At 39.9% G+C, this 21,878-nt stretch overlaps 1 protein-coding gene across 3 annotated transcripts in view; it reads left to right on the top strand.

Annotated features, from left to right (window-relative positions):
* Positions 1-21,878, top strand: part of ZFP64 (ZFP64 zinc finger protein) — an 83,249-nt gene that overhangs the window by 12,849 nt on the left and 48,522 nt on the right. For 2 of the 3 annotated variants that reach the window (XM_063103050.1, XM_063103042.1), the window contains exons 3-6: positions 6,494-6,655; positions 7,739-7,801; positions 10,483-10,734; positions 16,109-17,700. In XM_063103050.1, coding sequence (XP_062959120.1) covers positions 6,494-6,655; positions 7,739-7,801; positions 10,483-10,734; positions 16,109-17,391 — 1,760 coding nt within the window. In that variant the 3' untranslated portion in view covers positions 17,392-17,700. Of the gene's footprint in view, positions 1-6,493; positions 6,656-7,738; positions 7,802-10,482; positions 10,735-16,108; positions 17,701-21,878 lie in introns of those variants that run through there. The other variant, XM_063103060.1, reaches the window with a different exon arrangement.

Here is a 21,878-nt window from a genome sequence, read left to right as displayed (position 1 = left end):
TTATATTGCCCTCTTATGACTGTAGAGGTCAGTTTTTATTTTCTTCTCTACGCTTTTCTGTACTTCCCAGCTTTTCTACATTTAGTGTTTATTTTTATTCTGGAAAAATAATAAAAATTTTAATTAAAAAAGAGAAAAGGATTTTTTTAATGGAGTTTTTAGATCGAAGAAGAGAAGGGGGAAGCAAATTGGATTGGGAGCTGTGAATGCTGTCTTGAGATCATTGAGAGGCAATTTTGTGAAGAAGGATCTACAATTGGTCCATGTGAGCCCAGTGGGTCTAAGACACCAAAGGGTACATACTTCAGAGAAAAAGATTTTGGTTCTTTGTCGAGAGCCATCCTGCTATAGGGAATGGCTTGGGAGCCTGAGGAGCGACACCCCTTGTTCAGCTAGGCTGCAGGGGGAACCCGCGTGTGTGGCATGGCTCCGTGGAATTTCCTATTTGTTCACCTTTGGTTACTTGACAAAGCTTTCCAAAATTAAAAAGCCCAACCTTTTGGCTTGGTATGGCTTTGGAGAATTCCAAGGGCCCTGGAGTTTCTCAAGGGACATGTTAAATATGTATCAGAATTAATTGGTTTATTTAAAGGGCATTGTCAGTATTAAAGGTGTTTTTGATGCATGTTCCCAGTATGGGTTGGTTTGATTTAATTTTGTTGTTGATCTTTCCTGTTAGTGGTGTGTGCATTGACCCATAATTTTAGAATAACTAGCTCTATAGTTGTGATCATGCTCTTGTGCGTGTGGATTGAAGTTATGGTGTTAAATTTTTATAAATCCACATCTCCTAGGGAGACGGTAGGTCCACATCTCCTAGGGAGATGGTAGGTCCGAGTGCAGTGGTGTTTACAACTAATTGATCACAACCAGTTACAGATTTCTTTGTTCCTCCTCCACTCTCATTGCTTCACTTGACTCACCAAGTACATATCATTCCAGGACTGAAATGACGCAGTGTATTTTAACAAAGTTAAGAAGGGTCATTTAACTTTTCACTTTGTCCCCTGTGCTGTTCCCGGAGTCTATTGGCAGGGAAATAAAAGGTTTCGTTATAGAGATAAATAGGTAAAATAGTACGAAAATATATACACGTTTTGAAATTAACAGGTTTGTTTTAGGTTAGTTTATAATTTAGAATCATTTAACAGTAATAGAGATTTACTGTTATATTTTATTATATAGAATCATGATATAAGTAATATGGTTTTAGTTGATTAAGAATTAGCATAGTTGATATAAACATGAAACATTAAATTGTTAAATATAAGTATAAGTAAGACTGAATAGGAGTTTAGAATATAAGTTTATGTGTAAGTTTAAAAGGTTAAGAATAGTGATTCAGACCGAAAGTCTGATGTTTTGAAATTAAACACGCTGCTATTGTATAGTTTCCTGGCCACAAGCCACAGACTTTGAGGTAAACTTTTGATGTATGAATAGATGTTTTTGTCAAAGCACGAGAGGTTTGGAACATTTTTGTTCTTGTGAAAGCATGGATGGTTTGGAACATTTCAACCTTTCTTTTCTATGGATATGATATAAAAAATGTTTTTAATTAAAAGATAAATCATTACATAGAAGGTTAAGTAAGAAATATAAATAAAGCAAGATTCTTGTGGTTGGTGACCACACTTGCACTAGACATTTGTGTTCCGCCTTTCTCTTTTCCTCACCGAATCCACACCATCTATTCAGGTCCAACGAATACTGCGGAGCTGGTCTCCAGCAGTTCTTTGTGAAATTCATACAGCAATCTTACATTTTAAGCAACATCATGACTGGATAACTGAAGACCCATGATGCTCCTGCTTCATACCAGGACTAAATACAACAGCCCCTCAGATGCATACCTGAACACACAGGAAAGCAAGGGAAATCCCCAGGAGGCAAAAAACAAAACTGAAAGCCAGCAGCAGGTGTGTGAGGCTGTGAGCTGCTGGGGAGTACTGGTGGGGGGTCTGATCCCACTAAACATGGGACTTGATTTTAATAGTCACACCAGGGTAGGACATGTGGCCCTGAGTTCTTCCAGTGAGGTCGAAATGAGATACCCACATAAAGCAGTGGCCCGTGCTACACCCTCAGTGAAAAGAGGTGAGGGGGATTATTCTCATATGGAGCAAGTCCCCCCTCTGCTGGAAAGAAGTACTTCCTGCCCCCGGCTATGAGTCATTTCACCTCAGCATATGAGGTGCTTGGGGTTGACCTGCTGCCTTCACTTCTGTTTGAGTGCTCTGAAATCTCCCAAGGCCAATGCCACTCATTATGCCAAATCTGAGTACAGACAAATGAATACTAACCTATTACTGTCTATAATTACCTTAATAGCAGCTGCTAATGATCAAGCACTTACAGTGTGCCCAGCTCTCAGTATGTCTTTTTTTGGGGGGGAGGGGGGCGCTGGACAGTACTGGGTCTCAGTATGTCTTAACCTCCTTGAATCTTTACTAGAGCAATAAGGTCTAAGGTCTAAGGTCACTACTAACATCCCCATTTTGCTGACAAAAGAAGGACAGAGAAGTAACTTGGTCCTGACCCCACAGCTAGAGAGTGGTGGGGACAGAAGTTGGTCCAAGGTCAATCTGACTACACACACACACACACACACACCCCACCTGGGAATGAGTGGCACGCACACACACACACACACACACACACACACACCACCTGGGAATGAGTGGCTACTCCAGCATCAAATCAATACAAACACCCAAAGGGGCCGAAGGAGATCACTGGTAGTCCCTCAGTGATCAAGGCCACCCAAAGGCTTTTCCTGGGCTATCTATGTGTATCTTGCTGTTCACAGAATATCCTGGAAAGAGGCTGGGTATAGGGGACGGGTGAGAGGAGACAACCCTGATAAAGCCAGCCAGGAGGCTCCAGCAAACTGGCCATCTGGATAAGACTGTCTAAACTCAGTGCCCCTATGTAGTTATTGAATTCTAGACATCTGCAACCAGAATACCATTAATATAATAATTATGTCCTTCCATGTTTTATATTCAAATGCCACCTCACTGAGGCCTTCCTGAACCACCCTACTCAGCACTCCTGGAACACATTCTCTGCCTTTTTTTTTTTTTTCCATTGCACTTAGCACCCCCTGACAAATATTTAAGGTATTAATTGCCTGCACCACTACCAACCGGAATATAAGCTCCCTGACGCAGGAAATTTTGTCTCTCTGGTTCACTGCTCTGTTTCCAGGGCCTAAAACAATGCCTGGCACATAGTTGGTGCTTAATAAATATTTGCTGAATAAAGTAATGAGCAAGACAACAGCAATAGCAACTTTACACGCCTGATCTCTAATCATCACAGTAGTACTAGGCGATACAAATGGAGATTGTCCCTATTCTCCAGGTGAAGAAATGGAGGCCCAGGAAGGTAAGACTTAACAGCCCAAGCTCTCGGGCAAAACGTTTCTTGTCTAGTAGCTGTCTAGTTTGGGGTGACTTACATGTTAAGTGTGATTAACCCCACCCCCAAAATGATCCCTGCCAGTGGGTGCCTGACTCCCTTCACTGTGTTTAACCTGCCCATACATGATGCTGCCTGCTGCCTCCCCAAAACACTAAAAGCACAGTCAACAAAAGCAAAATAGACACGTGGGACCACATCAAATTTTAAAGTCTGTGCATCAAAGGAAAAAATGGAATGAAAAGGCGACCTACAGAATGGGAAAGAATACTCACAAATCATATATCCGAGAAGGGGTTAATATCCAGAATACTCCTGTGTTTCCCTTCTGCTGTGACTTGCATGGAGAGGGACACTGAGGCTCATGGCAGAGGGCAGTTAGGAGATGAAGCCCAGCTGATCTCCACGGAGGGCAGAATGTGGAGGCCTAGGAGGGTGCAGAGCCCAGCACTTGGGAGGGTTGTGAGGACCCTATCAGTTGACCTGTAGGGAGTGCCTGGCTACTCCCACACCCACCCTACTCTGAGCACGTTCCAGTGCAGGTGATCACTCGTTCTCAAAGTTGTAAAGCAGGAAGTTTGAAGGTCATATTAGCATGACCCACCAACCTGGTTTTAACACTGAAAGTCCCGTGTCTTGGGAAACCCCTCAGCCCTAGGCAAACAGGAACAGTTGGTGACCCTAGCTCATGAGCATTCCAGTTGAGAGTTTGATGCACAAGTGCCCAAGTCCAGTTCTGTTCAACTGTAGTAGCTGACGTTTATTGAGACTTGACCATGGCCACATCTTGTGCTACTGAATTCTCTCGTTAAACGGTGCAAAAACCTTATGAAGAGGGCATGTGATGATCTCTGTTTACAGGTGAGGAAACAGGTTCAAAGAGGTTCCATAACTGGGATGAGGTCACGCATATAGTAAGTAGCTGAATCTGGACTCATCAGTTCAAAGACACATTTTCACATCTCTCAAACAGTGGTGCATCTTTGCTGTGAGCCAACAGGCAGTCCAAAAAAAGTGTCTTTCTGCACATGTGAACAAACTTCATTCTAGTTGATCACGTTTTTGTCACCTCCACCAAGTTGTGTGCATTTTTAGAACTACATGTATTGAGTTTAATTGTGGTCTAAAATGTCTTCCAAAATATTGCATGATGATTTGGGTGGGAGATGGAACATAACTGTGTACCCAGAAATGCTTGGAAATGGTAGCAGGGGGTCTATTTTCATATTAATGAACCAAACTTTTGTTGTTGGAGGAATGACAGCAATTTCATGTTCTTGCAAAGCAACAACCAAGAACCAGTGGTTCTCAAACTTGGGCATGTTTCAGAATCACCTGGATGGCTTGTTAGAACACGGATTGCTGGGATCTGATTCAGTAGGTCTGGAGTGGGGCCCAAGAATTTGACTTCATACCACGTTTCCAGGTAGCTCCAGTGCTGCCGGCTGGGACCATGCTTTGAGAACCACGCAGAGCAAGTGAAAGCAGGAGCAATGGCCACATTCCTGCAAGTGAAGCAAGAGTAATCCCACAGAGTAAATGAAAACATTTTAACAAGAGGCAGGTGTGGCTGATCCATGCCGCAAAGACACTTGGCATGAAGACAGGGCACATAAGTTGTCAGAATCTTTCAGCTGACCTTAAACAAAAGCCATTTAACTTCCCTAGATGTATTTCCATTGAGAAAAATGGAAACCATGGGTTTACTCAAATGCCCAGTGCTGACAGAACCCAGGTGTTATTTGACAGGCATCAAAGTGACACTGTCATTGCCAAAGTGCCGAAGAAATGGAGAGCAGGAACCTGAGTTTCTTGTCAAATGTCCAAAGAAGTCTAAAAGAGCTCAATCAGTAAATATAAAATATCTAAGGAATATAAAGCATTGCATCGTCATGTGTTTAACTGGCAGAGTTTTTTATCATATATAATATAACAGAGCATCTTACAATCTACTTGTCTTAGATCCAAAGAAATATGGCAGATCACCATATCAGCTAGCCACCAAAAAAAAAAATATGGTGTTTTAAGAGAAAATGTAACTAACACCTCAGACTCGTGGCACTGATATTGTTGCTTTGAGCAAAGTGAAATTATGTAGTGAAGTAGGCCTGTGTTGATTTAAGTAAATATATTCTACAAATAAAATGGCAAAAATGTTGAAGATGGTGCCTTGGTGACAAGTTTTGGAAACAGAATATGACAGTGGCTCCTCAAATCATCACTTAGGGCCTCTCAGCCTGACAAGTTCATCCAGTGAGCAAGCCACCATTGGTCATATTTACCTCTCATTTGAAGCCAAATCTCCATGTGACAAATTACATTCTAATAATGGAAGAAAGAAAATATTTCCAAGCCTGAAACCATAAACTTAGTTTACAAAGTATTCACAAAAATTTTTATAAGCAAAAAAATACATTTGAAACTGCCTACACTTATCTTTTATAGTGATATTTATATTTGATCTCTTTCTTTTTTTTTTTTCTTTTTGCATGAAAACTTCAATAAGAGTACAAGAATTATTTTTTTTCTATAGGAATGCCATGCTGAGCAGAATATCAATTAGACTAGTTTTGCTCAAAAGTCCTGTCATTTCCATTCCAGTGGTTTCTTAGGATTTTGTGATAGAGCTTATGGAAGTAACTACTGCATTTGGCTGCAATTAATAGAAAACCTACCTGGCATAAATTATAGGAACATTTCCTGTTCATTTAAGAAGTATAGATTCAGGTGGTTTTATGGCTCAGTATCTGATTTTCTTGCTTTCCCTTGTGGTAACAGAATGGCTGCCACAGATCCAGGCATCACATCATCACTCCAACATGTCCAACGATAGGAGGTGAGGCAGCCAGGGCACAAGACTAGTCTTTTCTCAACTGCTTCTCTGTACCCACTTTTTTTTTTTTTTTTTTTAATCAGGGAGGAAAAACTTTCCCACTTCCCAGCAGATGTTCTATACTTTCTCATTGGCTAGAACTGGGTCACATGATCACCCTTAAGCAGCAAGGGAGACTGGGAAAGCAATCTAGCATGTTCTCATATTACGAAAATTAATAATCATCATATCTCTTAGTTTCAGCTCCAGAATTTGTTTTTGAACATGGTTATCAAACTTATCTGCCCACGGAAAGTAACGAGAACCAGACAGCCACTGTCATCTCTCTCCCTGCCAAGTCTCGCACCAAAAAGCCTACAACCCCACCTGCTCAGAAAAGGCTGAACTGTTGCTATCCAGGTAAAGGCAGCGTTATGTCCTACTTGTGTAGAGAATGTGACATTTAACCAGGTTCTAGGGCTCTTCCTCATGAATTCCTGACAACTGGAGATGGTGTGCTCCAAACTGCCTGGCTTAAAATTCAGAGCCCCATGGCATATATGTCAGCACACACAGCCTATCTCTCATTGTCCCTAGTCATTGTACATATGGGCTCTAAAACTTTTATAGCCATGGGTCTTTGAAATGGAACACATGAGAATTTCAAGTTGCTATAAATTTTTCTTCCTGTGTGATAGCTTAAGAAGACATCCAGTAAGATTTTTCTTCCCTTACTTTTGTTTTTAACTTTTTATTTGGAAATAATTTCAGACTTACAGAAAAGTTGCAAAAACTGTACCAAAAATTCCTGTGTACTCTTTATCTGGATTTCCCCAAATGTTAACATTTTACCATATTTGCTTTGCCATTCTTTCTATATATGTGTGTGTTTTTCCACAAAACATCTGAGAGTAAGTCACAGACACAATGCCCCTTTGCCCCTAAATACCACAGTGTGTATTTCTTAGAAACAAGGACATTCTTTTATATAACCACAGGATGACCACCAAAATCAGGAAATTAACATTTATACATACTATTATCAAATCGACTGACCTTATTCAGATTTCACCAATTGTCCCACTAATGTCCTGTCAATCAAAAAAAAAGCATCCCCTTCCCCCCACCTCCATCCAGGGTCCATCCCGTGATCACTCATTGCATTTGGTTTTTATATGTCTTTAATTTCCTTTAATCAGGAACAGTTTCTAAGCTTTCGTCTTTATGACTTTGACATTTCTGAAAAGCAGAAGCCAGTAACTTTGTGAAATGTGCTTCAGTTTGGATTTCTCTAATGTTTCCTTGTGACTAGATTTAGGTTATACAGTCTGGGCAGGAACCACGGCCCTTCTTGGTACATCATGTAAGAAGGCACGTGAGATCTATTTTTCCCATTACTGTAATGTTACTTTCATCACTTGGTTAAGAAAGTTTCTGCCAGTTTTCTCCACTCTAGAGTTAGTATATTTCCCTTTGTAATTAATGTTTCCTTGTTTTTTTTAGGTTGCCAGTTCAAGACCGCCTATGGCATGAAGGACATGGAGCGTCATTTAAAAATTCACACAGGTGAGTAACTTTTCTTTAGCACATATGCCGTAAACACCTGCGTGTGCTAGGAGCTGGGGACTCAGGTAAGTCAGACACATGATATGACGCAAAACCTCACTGGTTGTCATGGGAATATGCACACAAATTAAACAAAAATAAGATGCCATTTTAAAATATGATTTTGTCAGAAAATGTATAAAGCAATAAAATCTAACTCTGGAGAAGATATGACCAAACTTAATTAGTGGGAATGTGAACTGCTATGGCTATTTTAAAAACTAATTTGCCAAAGTTAATTAAAATTTGAAGGTACATATTCATCTCATTTCAAGGAGATGATCCTATAAATGTATGTGTGTGCACACTTGTGCATGTGTGTGTGTGATGATTAGTAAAGAGGTATAAGGGGAAAGAATAGTAACTCTCATGTATCTTTACATTGTATCATTGGATACAATGAGTGTGTGACAGATTTGCAATTTTGAAAGGGGAATTTAATACATCCTTTTTTTAAAAAAGTATGGAAAAAATCAATGCTTGGAAAAAGAAAAATGTGATTATTTCTGGTGATTTTAATGTTCTTAATATATTACTTTTATGTTTCCCAGATTTTCTGCAAGAAGGACTTGCTTTTAGACCATTTTTAACAAAATATTAGATGCTCATAATCAAATGATGCAGACATGTATAAATTCAAAGAGTATAAATGTGCATAACTCATAATTCATGGGACACACTAAAATTTGACTTTGGTCTCACTAATTGCCCCAAAGCCTGCTATTTAACCTCAGCATTTAGAACATGAAGAAGCCAATAGTTATTTCTTATATTTCTTGGCCATGACCAGTGAGTGCCTTATTGCATTGGGATCACTATAGATATGATTGAGGCTTATTAGATATTAATAAGTTCCACAGTTTCATACCATTTAGTATTGTTCTAATTATCCAAATATTAAGATTCAAGTATTGGTAAGCATTCTAATGCAAGCAATGAAACTCTCCAGGTGAGTTCCATATGTTGAAGTTCCATCAGTCAAGCACAGCATATTTATCATTGAAAGTGTAAAATACTATAATTATTAATGATGATTGGGAAAACAGTTTAAAAATATAAGTGAGGGCAATGACTTTAAGTCTGTTTCTGCAAATCTTCAGAAAGCATCTTCTACATACAGTTACTCAAGCTTGTGTTTGTAGAATAGTTTCTGCATAGCTGAAGCGACTCCATTAAGTCCAAAAATTTGTTTTAGCACATGGCTATTTAGGATTTAGCCAAAATATGTATTTGATACATAAAGTAAAAATTCTGACTCACAGCCCACCTCTTTGTAATTTCATGCCCACAATTCACCAGTCTTAATAACCTATTGTGTATCATTCTAAAATTTTTGCATGCCTATACCAGGCCTAAAAACGTACACGGTTAGTTTTGTCCACCTCTTAGTAAGTTAATACTATATACATTATCACTGCAACTTGCCTTATTTATTTAATATTAGACATCTTTCCATGTCAGTACGTGCATACCTACTTCATTCTTTTCAATGGCCATGTAGGGAATTGGTTCAATAATTTGCAGCACATCCATTCAGTGAAATACTTCAGCCTTAGCAATCATGTTGTAGATATATAATGATGTGGAAAAGATGATCAAACTTTAAATGCAAGAAAGTAGTCAATGGGGAGGGAGTGTAGCATTTGGCTAAAAAACAAAAACAAAAACAAAAAAAACTCCTGGGTTCTAGTTGCAGTTGTTGGGGGATTAAATAAAATAATTAAAAGGCACAGACCATTCAAAAAGTGTTTAAATTGATGTTAGCTCAGAGGTTTTTTGTACCAAAAAACATACATACATAAAAAAAATTGGAAAAATATACATCAAAAGGTTAGCAGCTGTTCACGGGTAGCAAGTTGACATATGTATTAGTGAGATTCAGATTAAGCTGCTATAACAAAGAACCCAAACACCAGCTCAGACAAGGTAGGGGTTTATGTCTGTCTCACATAACTGTCCAGAGGTGCAGGTAGCCTAGGGCAGGTAGGCGGCTCTGTCCTGTAAGATCGTCCAGGAACTTACGAGTTCCTCTTACCTCATTATGTTACCTCACTCAACCATCTGCACCTGTTGCCTCATTCCCATGTCTTGGCTGCAGCTGGCAAGAAGGGAGAAAAGAGAAGTAAAAGGGAAGCGATTTCCTTTCATAACAGGGACAGATTTCACACTCTCGGCCCTTGCTCTGATGCAAACTTAATGACAGAATCACACCCAGCTGAAAGAGAGGCTGGGAAATGCAGTCTTTAGCTGGCCAGCCACGACCTCTGCTAAAACTTGCGAATTCTTAACTTTAGGGTGCGTCAGTTGTGAAAAGGAAAAAGAAGAGACTGAATACAAGAAGAGACAGTTAGCAATTTCTTATTTAGTTAGCTGTACTTTAAAAATGTGTTTTAGTTCCTTCTATTTTTAACTAATAAGGAATTTATACTCATAGTAGAAAAAAATGAGAAAACGCCAGTAATGAAAATAGAAGAAATTTCCCCTCTCCCAAAATGTTAGCTCTTTGCCAATCATCCCACCAGCTTTGGGGGATTTTCTAAATGTTCTTCGGTGGTTGCATATTGCTTTTTTCTTAAGGCAGTGGGAAATAAACCTTTTCCTTTTTAATCTTGTTTCCTGCTGCCATCTATGTGTGCTTGAAGGAGACAAACCCCACAAGTGTGAAGTCTGCGGCAAATGCTTTAGCCGGAAGGACAAGCTGAAGACCCACATGCGGTGCCACACAGGTGTGAAACCCTACAAGTGTAAGACCTGTGACTATGCCGCCGCCGACAGCAGCAGCCTCAACAAGCACCTGCGGATACATTCCGACGAGCGACCCTTCAAGTGCCAAATCTGCCCCTATGCCAGCCGCAACTCCAGCCAGCTCACCGTCCACCTCCGATCCCATACGGGTAAGTCCCGCCTGTTGCTCTCAGTGCACCTCATTTCCCGTTGCTTAAATCATGAGCACCTTAAAGCATTTAGGCACCATATAAGAAAATGAGTTGGGGATGTTTGGTCATCCCGTGGTTTGCAGTTTTGCTTTACGTCTGCCCAGAAGAGCCTTTCTCAGTAAAATAGGGAAGACTTCAAGTTTATAACTTTATATGTATTTTTATATAACTTTATAACATATTCACTAGAAACGTATGTAATTGAGAAGGTACACTAAATGGACTAGAGATATAAGCAATGCATGTTTCATAAATTTCTGCATCATGGTTAGTCATTTCAATAATTTTTCAAGTAATACTCTGATTAGTTGAGCATGGGACAGCCTGATCAAAAAACACAGCAAAGTCAGCAGAGTAGGTAACTCAAATTATGTATGTTTTCCTTTTGGCACTTATATCAGTCAGCTATTAATACAGTGATGCTGCATAATAGCCGTCACAAAATCTCAGTGGCATGTTGTAATAAACATTTATTGCTCACATACTTCAGGTCAGCAGAGGGTTGGCTGCACAACTCTGTTGATCTTGGTTTGGCTTAATCACATGTGTGGGCAAGGCTTGGTGTCTCCTGACTTTGGTTGGGGATCTGCTGGATGTGGGCTAGCTAGCTGTCCACTGTTCTTGGCTGAGGCCATCTGGCTCTGCTCTGTGCATCTCTCATCCTCTTCCTGGGACCAAGGACTAACCCAGTCTTGTCCTTCTCATGAGGATGGAAGAGGTGCAAACAAACAAGCCCCAAGTGTGAGCTCATTTCTGGTCTCTGTTTGCATACGTCTGCAAACATCACAATAGCTAAAGCAAGTCATGTGGTCAGCACTGGTGTCATTTTTGCAAACAACCACAGTCCACCTTTATCCCCTCCGTCATTCACATCTCTCTGACATGCAAAATGCACTCACACTTTGTCAAGACCCCCCACAAGTTGCATCCAATTATAGGATCAGGCTTAAAGACGAGGATTGTGCAATCTGCATCAGATCTGGATAGGGCTCCTCTTCACCTGAGACAGTTGAAGTGAAAAAACAAGTTGTCTGTTCCCACATACCCAACATACCATGGTAAAATCAAGCCAGAATGTTACGATAATTCTGCCGTTTGAAAGGGGAAGAATGGAGGCAGTTGGCATCGTTGGTCTGTAGCATTTCTGAAATCTCTCTGGGCAAATGTACCCCGATGCCCCCACTCAGGAGACAGGGAATGTTTCTTGATTAGGCCTTGGCTCAGCTCCCTGGTTCTTGACTGTGCCCACTGGAACATCCTTTCCATCACCTTCCTTAGTCACTTCTGAAAAGGATGAGAAAATTTCTCAGCCTGCCCCCTGACTACCAAAAGCTGGGGGACTTTTTACACTGTTTTAGTATCGGCTGGCGACTTTTGCTGGTAGACCTGTCTTAAAAACTTGTGAGTTTCCTTTGTATCCACATGCCAAAAGCCACATCCACAATTCTTTTGGAATCTTGTCTCTTTTTCCAAACTTAATTATAAGGACTTTTGGCATATAACCTTCTTTGGGTTCTAGGAGTCCTTTTGTTCACCTGAGAGAATTTACTTGGCACCAACTTAATTCTTTTGGAGATTTTAAAAAAGAATCTTATTTTCAGACCCCTCATTTCTCATCTGGTCTTCATGCTGAGATCAGTTGCCTAGAAATGATCTTTGTTCCCAGGCTTTTGTCTTTCTTTAGACATCTGGCTGGAGATTACTTTGGAGGTCTGGGTGGAGATGCTGGCTGGAGATGAGAAACTATATTCAGCAAATCTTGACTTTCTATATACCCTCTAAATTCTGACCAGCTCTTTTTCAAGTTTGTCTCTTTCTTGTAGTAACTCATCATATGCAGCTTATCAAACACTTTCATTGTTCTGCCTAGAATTTATTTCTTTTCTCCAGTCCAATACTCATTATGTACATTTTCTATCTTCTAAGTTACCACAGGTGACAGTTTTACCAAATGTTTGCCATTAAATAGTGTGAATTGCCATTTTTCTAGCTTCTACCTGCAACCCAATCCCAAAACCAATGCTACATATTTTGGTTCTCTGTATGGCAACACAGAAATTTCTAGATACCATTATCTAGCACCCCATTCCTAGATACCAATATCTATATCTATTGTAACAGTGGTTCAGCATAATAAAAACCCCACAAAACCTCAGAAGATACAACAACTTGCCTTTTGTGTTCACACATTGGGGATCAGCTGGGCATCAAATAGGCAACTCTGCTGATCTTGGCTGGGCTCGCTTACAAGTCTGAGGATCTGCTGGCTATGGGTTGGCTGTTCACCGGTCTTGGCTGGGGAATCCTGCTCTGCTCCATGTGTCTGTCATCCTTCTGAGACCAGTGGGCTAGTCCAAGATTGACCTTCTCATGGCAATAACCAAGGTGCCAGCAAGCCTCAATGTATAAGCCCATTTGAAGCCATTACTTGTGTCGAGTCTACTTAATATACCATTGGCCAAATCCAGTGACATGACTGAGCCTGTTGTTGTGGGTCATGGCAGGTCATCCTGCCCCTTTGGAGAGCATGCATTTACAGACATGACAGAGGCCATGGCTACAGGGAGGGCTGGGTGGGAAGGGTGTTTGGGGACATTTTTGTAATCTACCACAGCAAGTTAAGACATTGGCGTCACTGACACACAACTGATTTTCTTCAGAAACCTTCCCCAGCAGCTAAAGGATTCATTTATGAAAGTGATTCATTTTGACTTATAAGGATGAGCTTACCATTTAGACTAGCATCTTTAAATTGGTCTAGAAAGGTTGTGGTTTTTGAAAATTTAAATGTGTGCCATTTTTGCATTGTCTCCATGGAATGTTCGTGTTCCTTTTTATTAATCTGTGGCACTTGTAAAATTGTAAATTAATAGGATTCTGTTTTTTACCCTTCCGTCGATTTGATGACTATATCATCAGTCTCAACTTGAGAAAGATCTGTGAGCTTAATACATCAGTTGCTTATTCATTCAACATTCCTTAACCGCACTATGCCAGACACTGTAGGGATCAGGTAGTGGGCAGGAACAAACGTAGTCATTAGCTTTGAAAATGTTACACTCCAGTGAGACTCTTTGACTAGTATCTCTCATTTAAGAAATAAGTTTACAGTAAAAGAAAAAAAAAAAAAAGAGATGATGATGAAGGGATTTAAGCCATTTGCTTTCGTGTCAAATAGTGTTAAGCTCTGCAATTCAGCTATGACATTTGGTTATCTCGTTTTTCTGGGTTTCACCTCTGCAGATTGCTAAAAAACAAAAAGACTGTCACTATAATTTGGGCAGAGATGTAATTGGAAAACCTACTAGAACATTCTGTGTGCACAGACATCTACCCCCAGGAATCCATGAATAGAATTTAGGAGGTAGGTCCATGAATGTGGATGGGAAAAAAATTCCGCCTTCATTTTCACTAACCTGTACTGAAATTCGACATGTCCTTCAATTACAAAAATAGGCAACCAATCCGATAACAGTGCATGTGAACTTGTCAGTAGAAATCACAGATCTTTTCATAACAATCATTGCAGATAGATCAAAATATCCTTTTACACTCTTCTCTATTTAGAAATTACTGTAGTTACTAGACCTGCTGCTAGGTCTTGATTTAATTAATGCATTTATAAAGCACAAACATTACTATATCATAAATTTTCTCTTTTAATATTTTAATAATTGAATATAACTGATTTCTTTTGTATTCCTAATGTTTTTTATTAGTTTCTTTTGTGCATTTAAAACTTTATTCTGAGATGGGTTCCATGGGCTTCACTAAACTGCCAAAAAGTGGTGAAGACATAAAAAAAGATTAAGAACAACATTCTAAGACAGAAAAAGCAAACTTTTTCTGTGAGGAACCAGATCATAAGTATTTCAGGTTTTGCTAGCCACCCAGTCTGACACAACCACTCACCTCTGGCATTATAGCATGAGAGCAACCATATGTAAACAAATGGGCATGACTGTGTTCCAATAAAACTTTATTTACAAAAACAGGCTGTAGGCAGGATATGGCCCACAGTCTATAATTTACCATTCCTTGTTCTCCAGGAACATGATCTAATGCGTGATCTTGGTGGTAATTTAATTATACAAAACACTGTTTAGGTTTGGGCTTCTCAGTTTTCTAGAAGCTTGTTAAATTGCTGCCTGCCATCTCTAATTGCATGTATTAAGCAGCTCATGGTGATGTTGTAGGCCCTATGCCAAAAAGCAGGAACACAATCCCAGCCTTTTGAGTTTATGGCCTAAGAAAGTGAACAAGGGTTAAATGTACAGATAATTACCTAGCATTAAGAATACCAGCCTTGGAATCAGCCTGGGTTGGAATCCAAGCCTTGCTATATACAACTGGGTGACCATCTACAGGTTATGTAGTCTCTCTGGGCCTCAGCCTCCTCATCTTTACAACAGAGTAAAGAATAATACTTATAATCTTACCCACTTCAGGGGGATGTTATCAGCATCAAATGAGACTATTCTTGTGGAATGCTCAGCATAGCGTCTGCCATCCCGGAAGCAACTGAAGAATATTAGTGGTTGTTACTGTACTTGCTTTAACAATATTGAAATGGTGGGGAGGGGTCACTAATTTGCTTGAATTATCAATGCCTTAGATAATTTGGACTTGGCATTCACTGAGGAAATAAATTTGGAATATCGTGTCCATTCAGATGTTTGCAATTTCATTTCCCCTGCTCATCTTTCGGCAAATATGAATTTAAAAAAGTAAATCAAGCAGCTGGATTTCCTAACTTCACAAGTAAAGAACGCAGCTGGCAATGTGGGATAAATCAATTTTGCACAATAAACACGTCTTTATTTAAAAAATCTGCATGAAGTATAAGCTGGGTGTTTCCATCATTGTAAAAAGAATACTCCACTGAGTGCAGCATGGAGCCGGCCTGCCCATCCGAAAATGTGTTGTTGAATCTGTTACAACATGTAATTCAGTCAAAATCAACAGATTATGCAAAATTATGCAACTGTGAACCATTAACTAACAGAGTGGGCATATTAACTGTATGAATGATAGCGTGATTGTCTTAAAGAATGTAACAAGCATATGTGCAAATCTTATTTTATTGGGGACAATTAAATAGCCCTTTTCAATCTCCCATTTTTCTTCTGGGTTTTATAACGGTGGTGGTGGCTTAGGTCTGGGGAAAGAAGAGTTTTCTCCCCTTTCCCCCGCTCCCGGGGGCTGCTAGGAGCCACGGTTAGAAGGTCTCCACCCGGCTGCCTTGGTATAAGCGATTTTCTGATGTGTGCTTCGGGGGGATCCTCTGGTTTTTGCCTGCCTGTTCTTATCGAAACTCACCTTGTGTTGACAGGGGACGCCCCCTTCCAGTGCTGGCTCTGTAGCGCCAAGTTCAAAATCAGCTCGGACTTAAAAAGGCACATGCGGGTGCACTCGGGGGAGAAGCCTTTCAAGTGCGAGTTCTGCAATGTCCGCTGCACCATGAAGGGGAACCTCAAGTCGCACATCCGCATCAAGCACAGCGGGAATAACTTCAAGTGTCCGCACTGCGACTTCCTGGGTGACAGCAAAGCCACCCTGCGGAAGCACAGCCGCGTGCACCAGTCGGAGCATCCCGAGAAGTGCTCCGAGTGCAGCTACTCGTGCTCCAGCAAGGCTGCCCTGCGCGTGCACGAGCGCGTCCACTGCAGCGACCGCCCCTTCAAGTGTAACTACTGCAGCTTCGATACCAAGCAGCCCAGCAACCTGAGCAAGCACATGAAGAAGTTCCACGGGGACATGGTCAAGACCGAGGCCCTGGAGAGGAAGGACACGGGCAGGCAGAGCAGCCGGCAGGTGGCCAAGCTGGACGCTAAGAAGACCTTTCACTGCGACATTTGCGATGCCTCGTTCATGCGGGAGGACTCGCTCCGCAGCCATAAGAGGCAACACAGTGAGTACAGTGAGAATAAGAACTCAGATGTGACCGTCCTCCAGTTCCAAATCGACCCCAGCAAGCAGCCCGCCGCGCCCCTCACCGTGGGGCACCTCCAGGTGCCCCTCCAGCCCGGCCAAGTGCCCCAGTTCAGCGAGGGAAGAGTCAAAATCATCGTTGGGCATCAAGTGCCTCCGACAAACACCATCGTCCAGGCTGCCGCCGCCGCAGTAAACATTGTACCTCCCGCCTTGGTGGCCCAGAACCCGGAGGAACTCCCGGGAAACAGCCGGCTGCAGATCTTGCGCCAGGTCAGTCTGATCGCGCCTCCGCAGTCCTCGGGGTGTCCGAGCGAGGCAGGCGTGATGACCCAGCCTGCTGTCCTGCTGACCACTCACGACCAGACGGACGGAGCCACTCTGCACCAGACCCTGATCCCCACGGCCCCGGGTGGCCCCCAGGAAGGCTCTGGCAACCAGACTTTCATCACCAGTTCGGGTATTACTTGCACTGACTTTGAAGGCCTTAACGCTTTGATTCAGGAGGGGACGGCTGAAGTGACAGTGGTGAGCGACGGAGGCCAGAGCATCGCAGTGGCCACCGCGGCGCCGCCTATATTCTCGTCCTCTTCCCAGCAAGAACTACCCAAGCAGACTTACTCCATCATTCAAGGGGCAGCCCACCCAGCTTTGCTCTGTCCAGCGGATTCCATACCGGATTAGTGTTTAAAAAACAAAACGAGGGAGAAAAAAGGAATGACGGGGGAAAAAATCCTAAGTAGAATTCTGTAAGAGGTTTGCTCTTAATGTTTTTAAGGATTGTTGTGAATCTTCCCAGCCCCATAATAAATTGTAATTTTATACCGTTCACTATAATTTTTAACACTGTAACAACTTTGAGACCACCTCTGAATCTCCATGTTATAACTGTTGTAGAATCTTCAATGTGACCAACATGATTCCAATTCGTGGTTGGAATTACATGCATTAGGTAGTGAATACATTGTTTGCAACTTATTTTCCAACTCTAATAAAGGTTTTTTTTCCATCTCATTAAATTTGTGTAGTAGATGGTACGTCCTAGCCTCCCGTAAGCCCCCACTCTGAAATAGCCCCCAGAGTTTGGGGCATTGATATTTTAGTACATAGGTACAAATCTATTGGTATGAAGGACCATTTCCTACATAATGTTACATGGATATTTGACCAAAAAAAAAAAAAAGTTTAGTGCTAATGAGCAAAAAAGAATGTTTCCCTAATAAATTGATACCTCGTTAAAATATATTGAATGTTAAGGATTCTTTAGAGTCAAGATGTGATTTGGGGATGAGGGGCTGTGAATCATTACAAAATTAAAGAGAACTTGAAGAGGCAAAGGTTTTGGGTCCTCTCATAAACATTATACAAACATCTTACCTCCTTCAGTCAACCTAAATATATGTGGTACCTGAAGTGATCCATCCAGCTATCATTTTCATTTTGAAACTCAAGAGATGATTCTGACATTTCTGTTTAGATGCAAGTATGATGCAAATTCCTACTAACATTTAAGACAGAATTTTTTAGAATACCATTTTCTAAATGTTAATGTCTGTGCAGATCCAGGGTCCATGTGTGTGGGTTGGGAAAGTACCTAGGCGTTTCTAAAGCATAAGCTGTATAGAGGAACAGGAAATTTAAATTGTGTTGTTTTAAATTAAAATGCTGTTTGATCAGTAGGTGGCGCCAAAGAGCAAGTTAGAATTACCTAAAGGCGTTCTCTAGGGTTGTAATATCTCGGATTTCCCGCAAGGATTGATAAGGAGGGGAGTTCCGCTTGTGAGAGAAGCAGAGAAGCCTATTTAGAAAGTTTTGAATATACTTAGATCATTTTTACCAGCATTGTCACCACTTCTATTCTTTCAAACACATAAACTTATTTATTCTAAATTGTCATGCAGATCATCTCACTTTTACCTAAAGATAATGATGGGGAGGGTAATTACAAACTAAGGAAATACAAAGTGTTGATGTTGAGAGTTTGCCTGTTGAAAATTCAAAGTCCACTTCCCTTAGGAAAGAGCTAGAGTGAGACCTGGTTTTTGTCTGCTTTCTGTCTTTGATCCTTATTATTTGAACAAAATTCTGATGTCTTCCTCTGTTTTCTTTGCCAGAATTTATTTTTATATCAGCAATGGTAATAATAAGTTATTAACTATGTTTTTGGTAAGAAACAGCAGTATAGAATGGTAGCAATTTTATTAATTTCATCACTTGGGAATTCCTGTTTTCAGTCTTTAGGAAACTGTTCAACTACTGAAGTTTAGCTGGGAAACTTCTTTTGTCATGAACTTGTTTTCTACATATTTCTTTTTTCCCAGAGTGTCCCTTTTAATGGATTTTCCCCTGGTTATAAATGTAATGTGTATTCAAGATAGAAAATATGAGAAACAGAATATTATTAAGAAAAAATTGAAGCTACTAATAATCTTACTGCCCAGATGAAAACATTGTAACCATTTTGATGGACTTCCTTCCAATCTCTTTTTCTATGCTTATGTATGTATATTTTCCACTCCAGTTATAATGTTGGGGTTGAATTGAGCATACTATTTTTTTTTATTCTATATTTCATTTTATACCCTTATATGAGGGTACTTTAAGAAGTTCATGGGAAAATAGAATTGAAAGATACTACAAATCTTTCTATGAACTTTCTGAAGTACTCTCATTTCTCCACCTAGCGGCTGCCCTCCATATATACATAAACATTCATATTTGGGTTGGGTTTGGTTTGGTTTTTACAAACTACAACAGCAAAACTCATTCCTTTTAATAAACTGTATACAGACTTGTACAAAAAGCAAACCAACGACTTCAGCCCCTCCCTATCCTCACCCCACCCAAGGTAAGCAATGTTAAGTTCTCTGTGTCCATACCAACATTCATAGACTCAAAAGATGACATAGAAAAGGGTTTTTCTATTTTTATAGTGATTGTGTTGTACTTGGTACACATCTCTGCAACTTGCTTTTATAATTCCATTTATTGACAGTCTTGTGAGTCAATACAACTATCCCTAATTTTTTTTTAGGCAAAATTTAGCAATGTGAATATGCATGCTTTAGCCAACCATTCCCCTCCTTGTGGATATTTAGGTTGCTTGGGGGTTTTTTGGTTTGTTTTTGTTTTTGTTTTTTTTTCCTTTTTGCCATTATAAACTACCATGGTAAACATTCTGCATGATTCCTCGTGTTCAGTCACTTTTTTATTTTCTGTAGGTCAGATTTCCAAAAGTGAGTTTTGACAAGTTTCTATGCTTTGTACTTGCATAGGTTTGGGTTAATTTTCAAAATTCTGGTGTCATCTGCAGTGTGGGCCCCAGCTATCATCAATCCTGGGTGTTAACAATCTTTTGAAGTTTTACCAATCTGATGAGTCCAAATGTTGATCTGATCTTTGAGCATGTCCCCAGCTGGTGTTTGATCTGCATTTTTGGTGATATCTCTGCACAGGCTTGTTGACCATCTGCATTTCTCTCTTCTGTGAACTTATAACTCATATATAACTTATAACAACATCATTCTTCTCCTTGGGTTGTTGGGAAGTTGGGGATGTTAACCCCATGTCTGTCCATATTGCTGAGCTTTCCCTCCTGCTGTCATTTGTCTTTGGACTTTCTTGGGGCACTGTCACCGTATAAAAATGACTTTCTTTTTATGTAGTGGGATTCTTCTCTTGCTTCATTTGTGGGTCCTGTATTTTCTACGAATGTCCTCCCTTCTCCTGAGATGAAATTGGTTTTTTTCTTTAATATTTTAATCGCTTTCGTGTTTGTTTTTAATTAGCACCTCCCTGCAGCCAGAATTCATACTTACATGTGCTGTACTGGCTTGGCTGCCCACTTATGCCACAACCATTTGTTAAGTAAAATATTGTTTTCATCACAACTAAAATCCTAATTTTATTTTTGGGATAGATAAAAGTTTCCAAGTATTCTTAGGTCTACTTCTGGAATCTATTTTGTCCCACTGATCTTTATATCTTCTCTGGTTGCCAGCATCGCATATTTGGTTATATTAGCAGTAAGAAAAGCCCCAATCTTTTAGACATAGTAAGTCTCTCTCTAGCTATTCTTTTCCAACATGTTCTTAGCAATTCTTAGATATTCATTCTTTCAAATGAACTCTCATTTTATTTAGTACCTATCCCTCCCCCGCCAAAAAAAAACCTGTTGTGTATTTTAATTGGAATTGTGTCAGTATTATAGGTGAACTTGTGAAAAAAATGACTTAAAATGATAAATCTTCCACCCAAAGACCTTTCTTCACCTCCTGTTATAAACATTCGATAAAATTATATACCGTTTTCTTCATACAGTTTATTCTTATACAAGGCCTGTATTTTTTCATTATTCTATGAATTTATTGTAATTGTGAACAAGACTTTTTTTTCATTTCAAAATAATTATTTATTGCAAACATAAATAAAAGCTATTTTTAGGGGGCTGTCCAGTTAGCACGGTTGGTTAGAGTGCAGTGTTATGACACCAAGGTTAAGGGTTGGGATTCCCATACCGGCCAGCCACCAAAAAAAAATAATAAAATAAAAGTTATTTTTGATGTATTGTCTGTATGAACTTAGCAAAAAATCTTTTTTTAATTATTCTTTTTTAAATTTATTTTTAATTGAAATGTATTGATTGTACACACTTATACAGTAGAGAGTTATATTTAACACATGTATACAATTTGTAGTGATCAAGTCAAGATATTTAGCAAATTCATCATCACAAAAATTTGTCATTTCTTTGCAATGAGACCATTTAAACTCTCTTCTTGTTATTTGAGAACATACAATAAATTATTGTTAATTATAGATGCCTAGCACTACTGTACACCACTAGAACTTTTTTTCCTAACTAGCAGTAATTTTGTATCCATTAACCAACCTCCCACTATCTCCCCTCTGCTCTCTCCTTCCCAGCCTCCAGTAACCACAGTTCGACTCTCTACTTCTAAAAGTTCAACATTTTTTTTTAGCTCCCATATGAGTGAGAACATGCAGTACTTGTCTTTCTGTGCCTGATTTATTTCACTTAACATAATGTCTTCTAGCCTTGTCCATGTTGCTGCAAATGACAGAATTTCATTCTTTGTCATGGCTGAGTATTATTTCATTTTAAATATATACATTTTCTTTCTCCATTCATCTGTTGACAGACACCTAGG

Source organism: Cynocephalus volans, chromosome 1 (assembly GCF_027409185.1).
Source record: "Cynocephalus volans isolate mCynVol1 chromosome 1, mCynVol1.pri, whole genome shotgun sequence".
Taxonomy (NCBI): Eukaryota; Metazoa; Chordata; class Mammalia; order Dermoptera; family Cynocephalidae; genus Cynocephalus; species Cynocephalus volans.
Note: the sequence above shows the minus strand (reverse complement) of the source record. Positions and strands in the feature narration are given on the sequence as shown.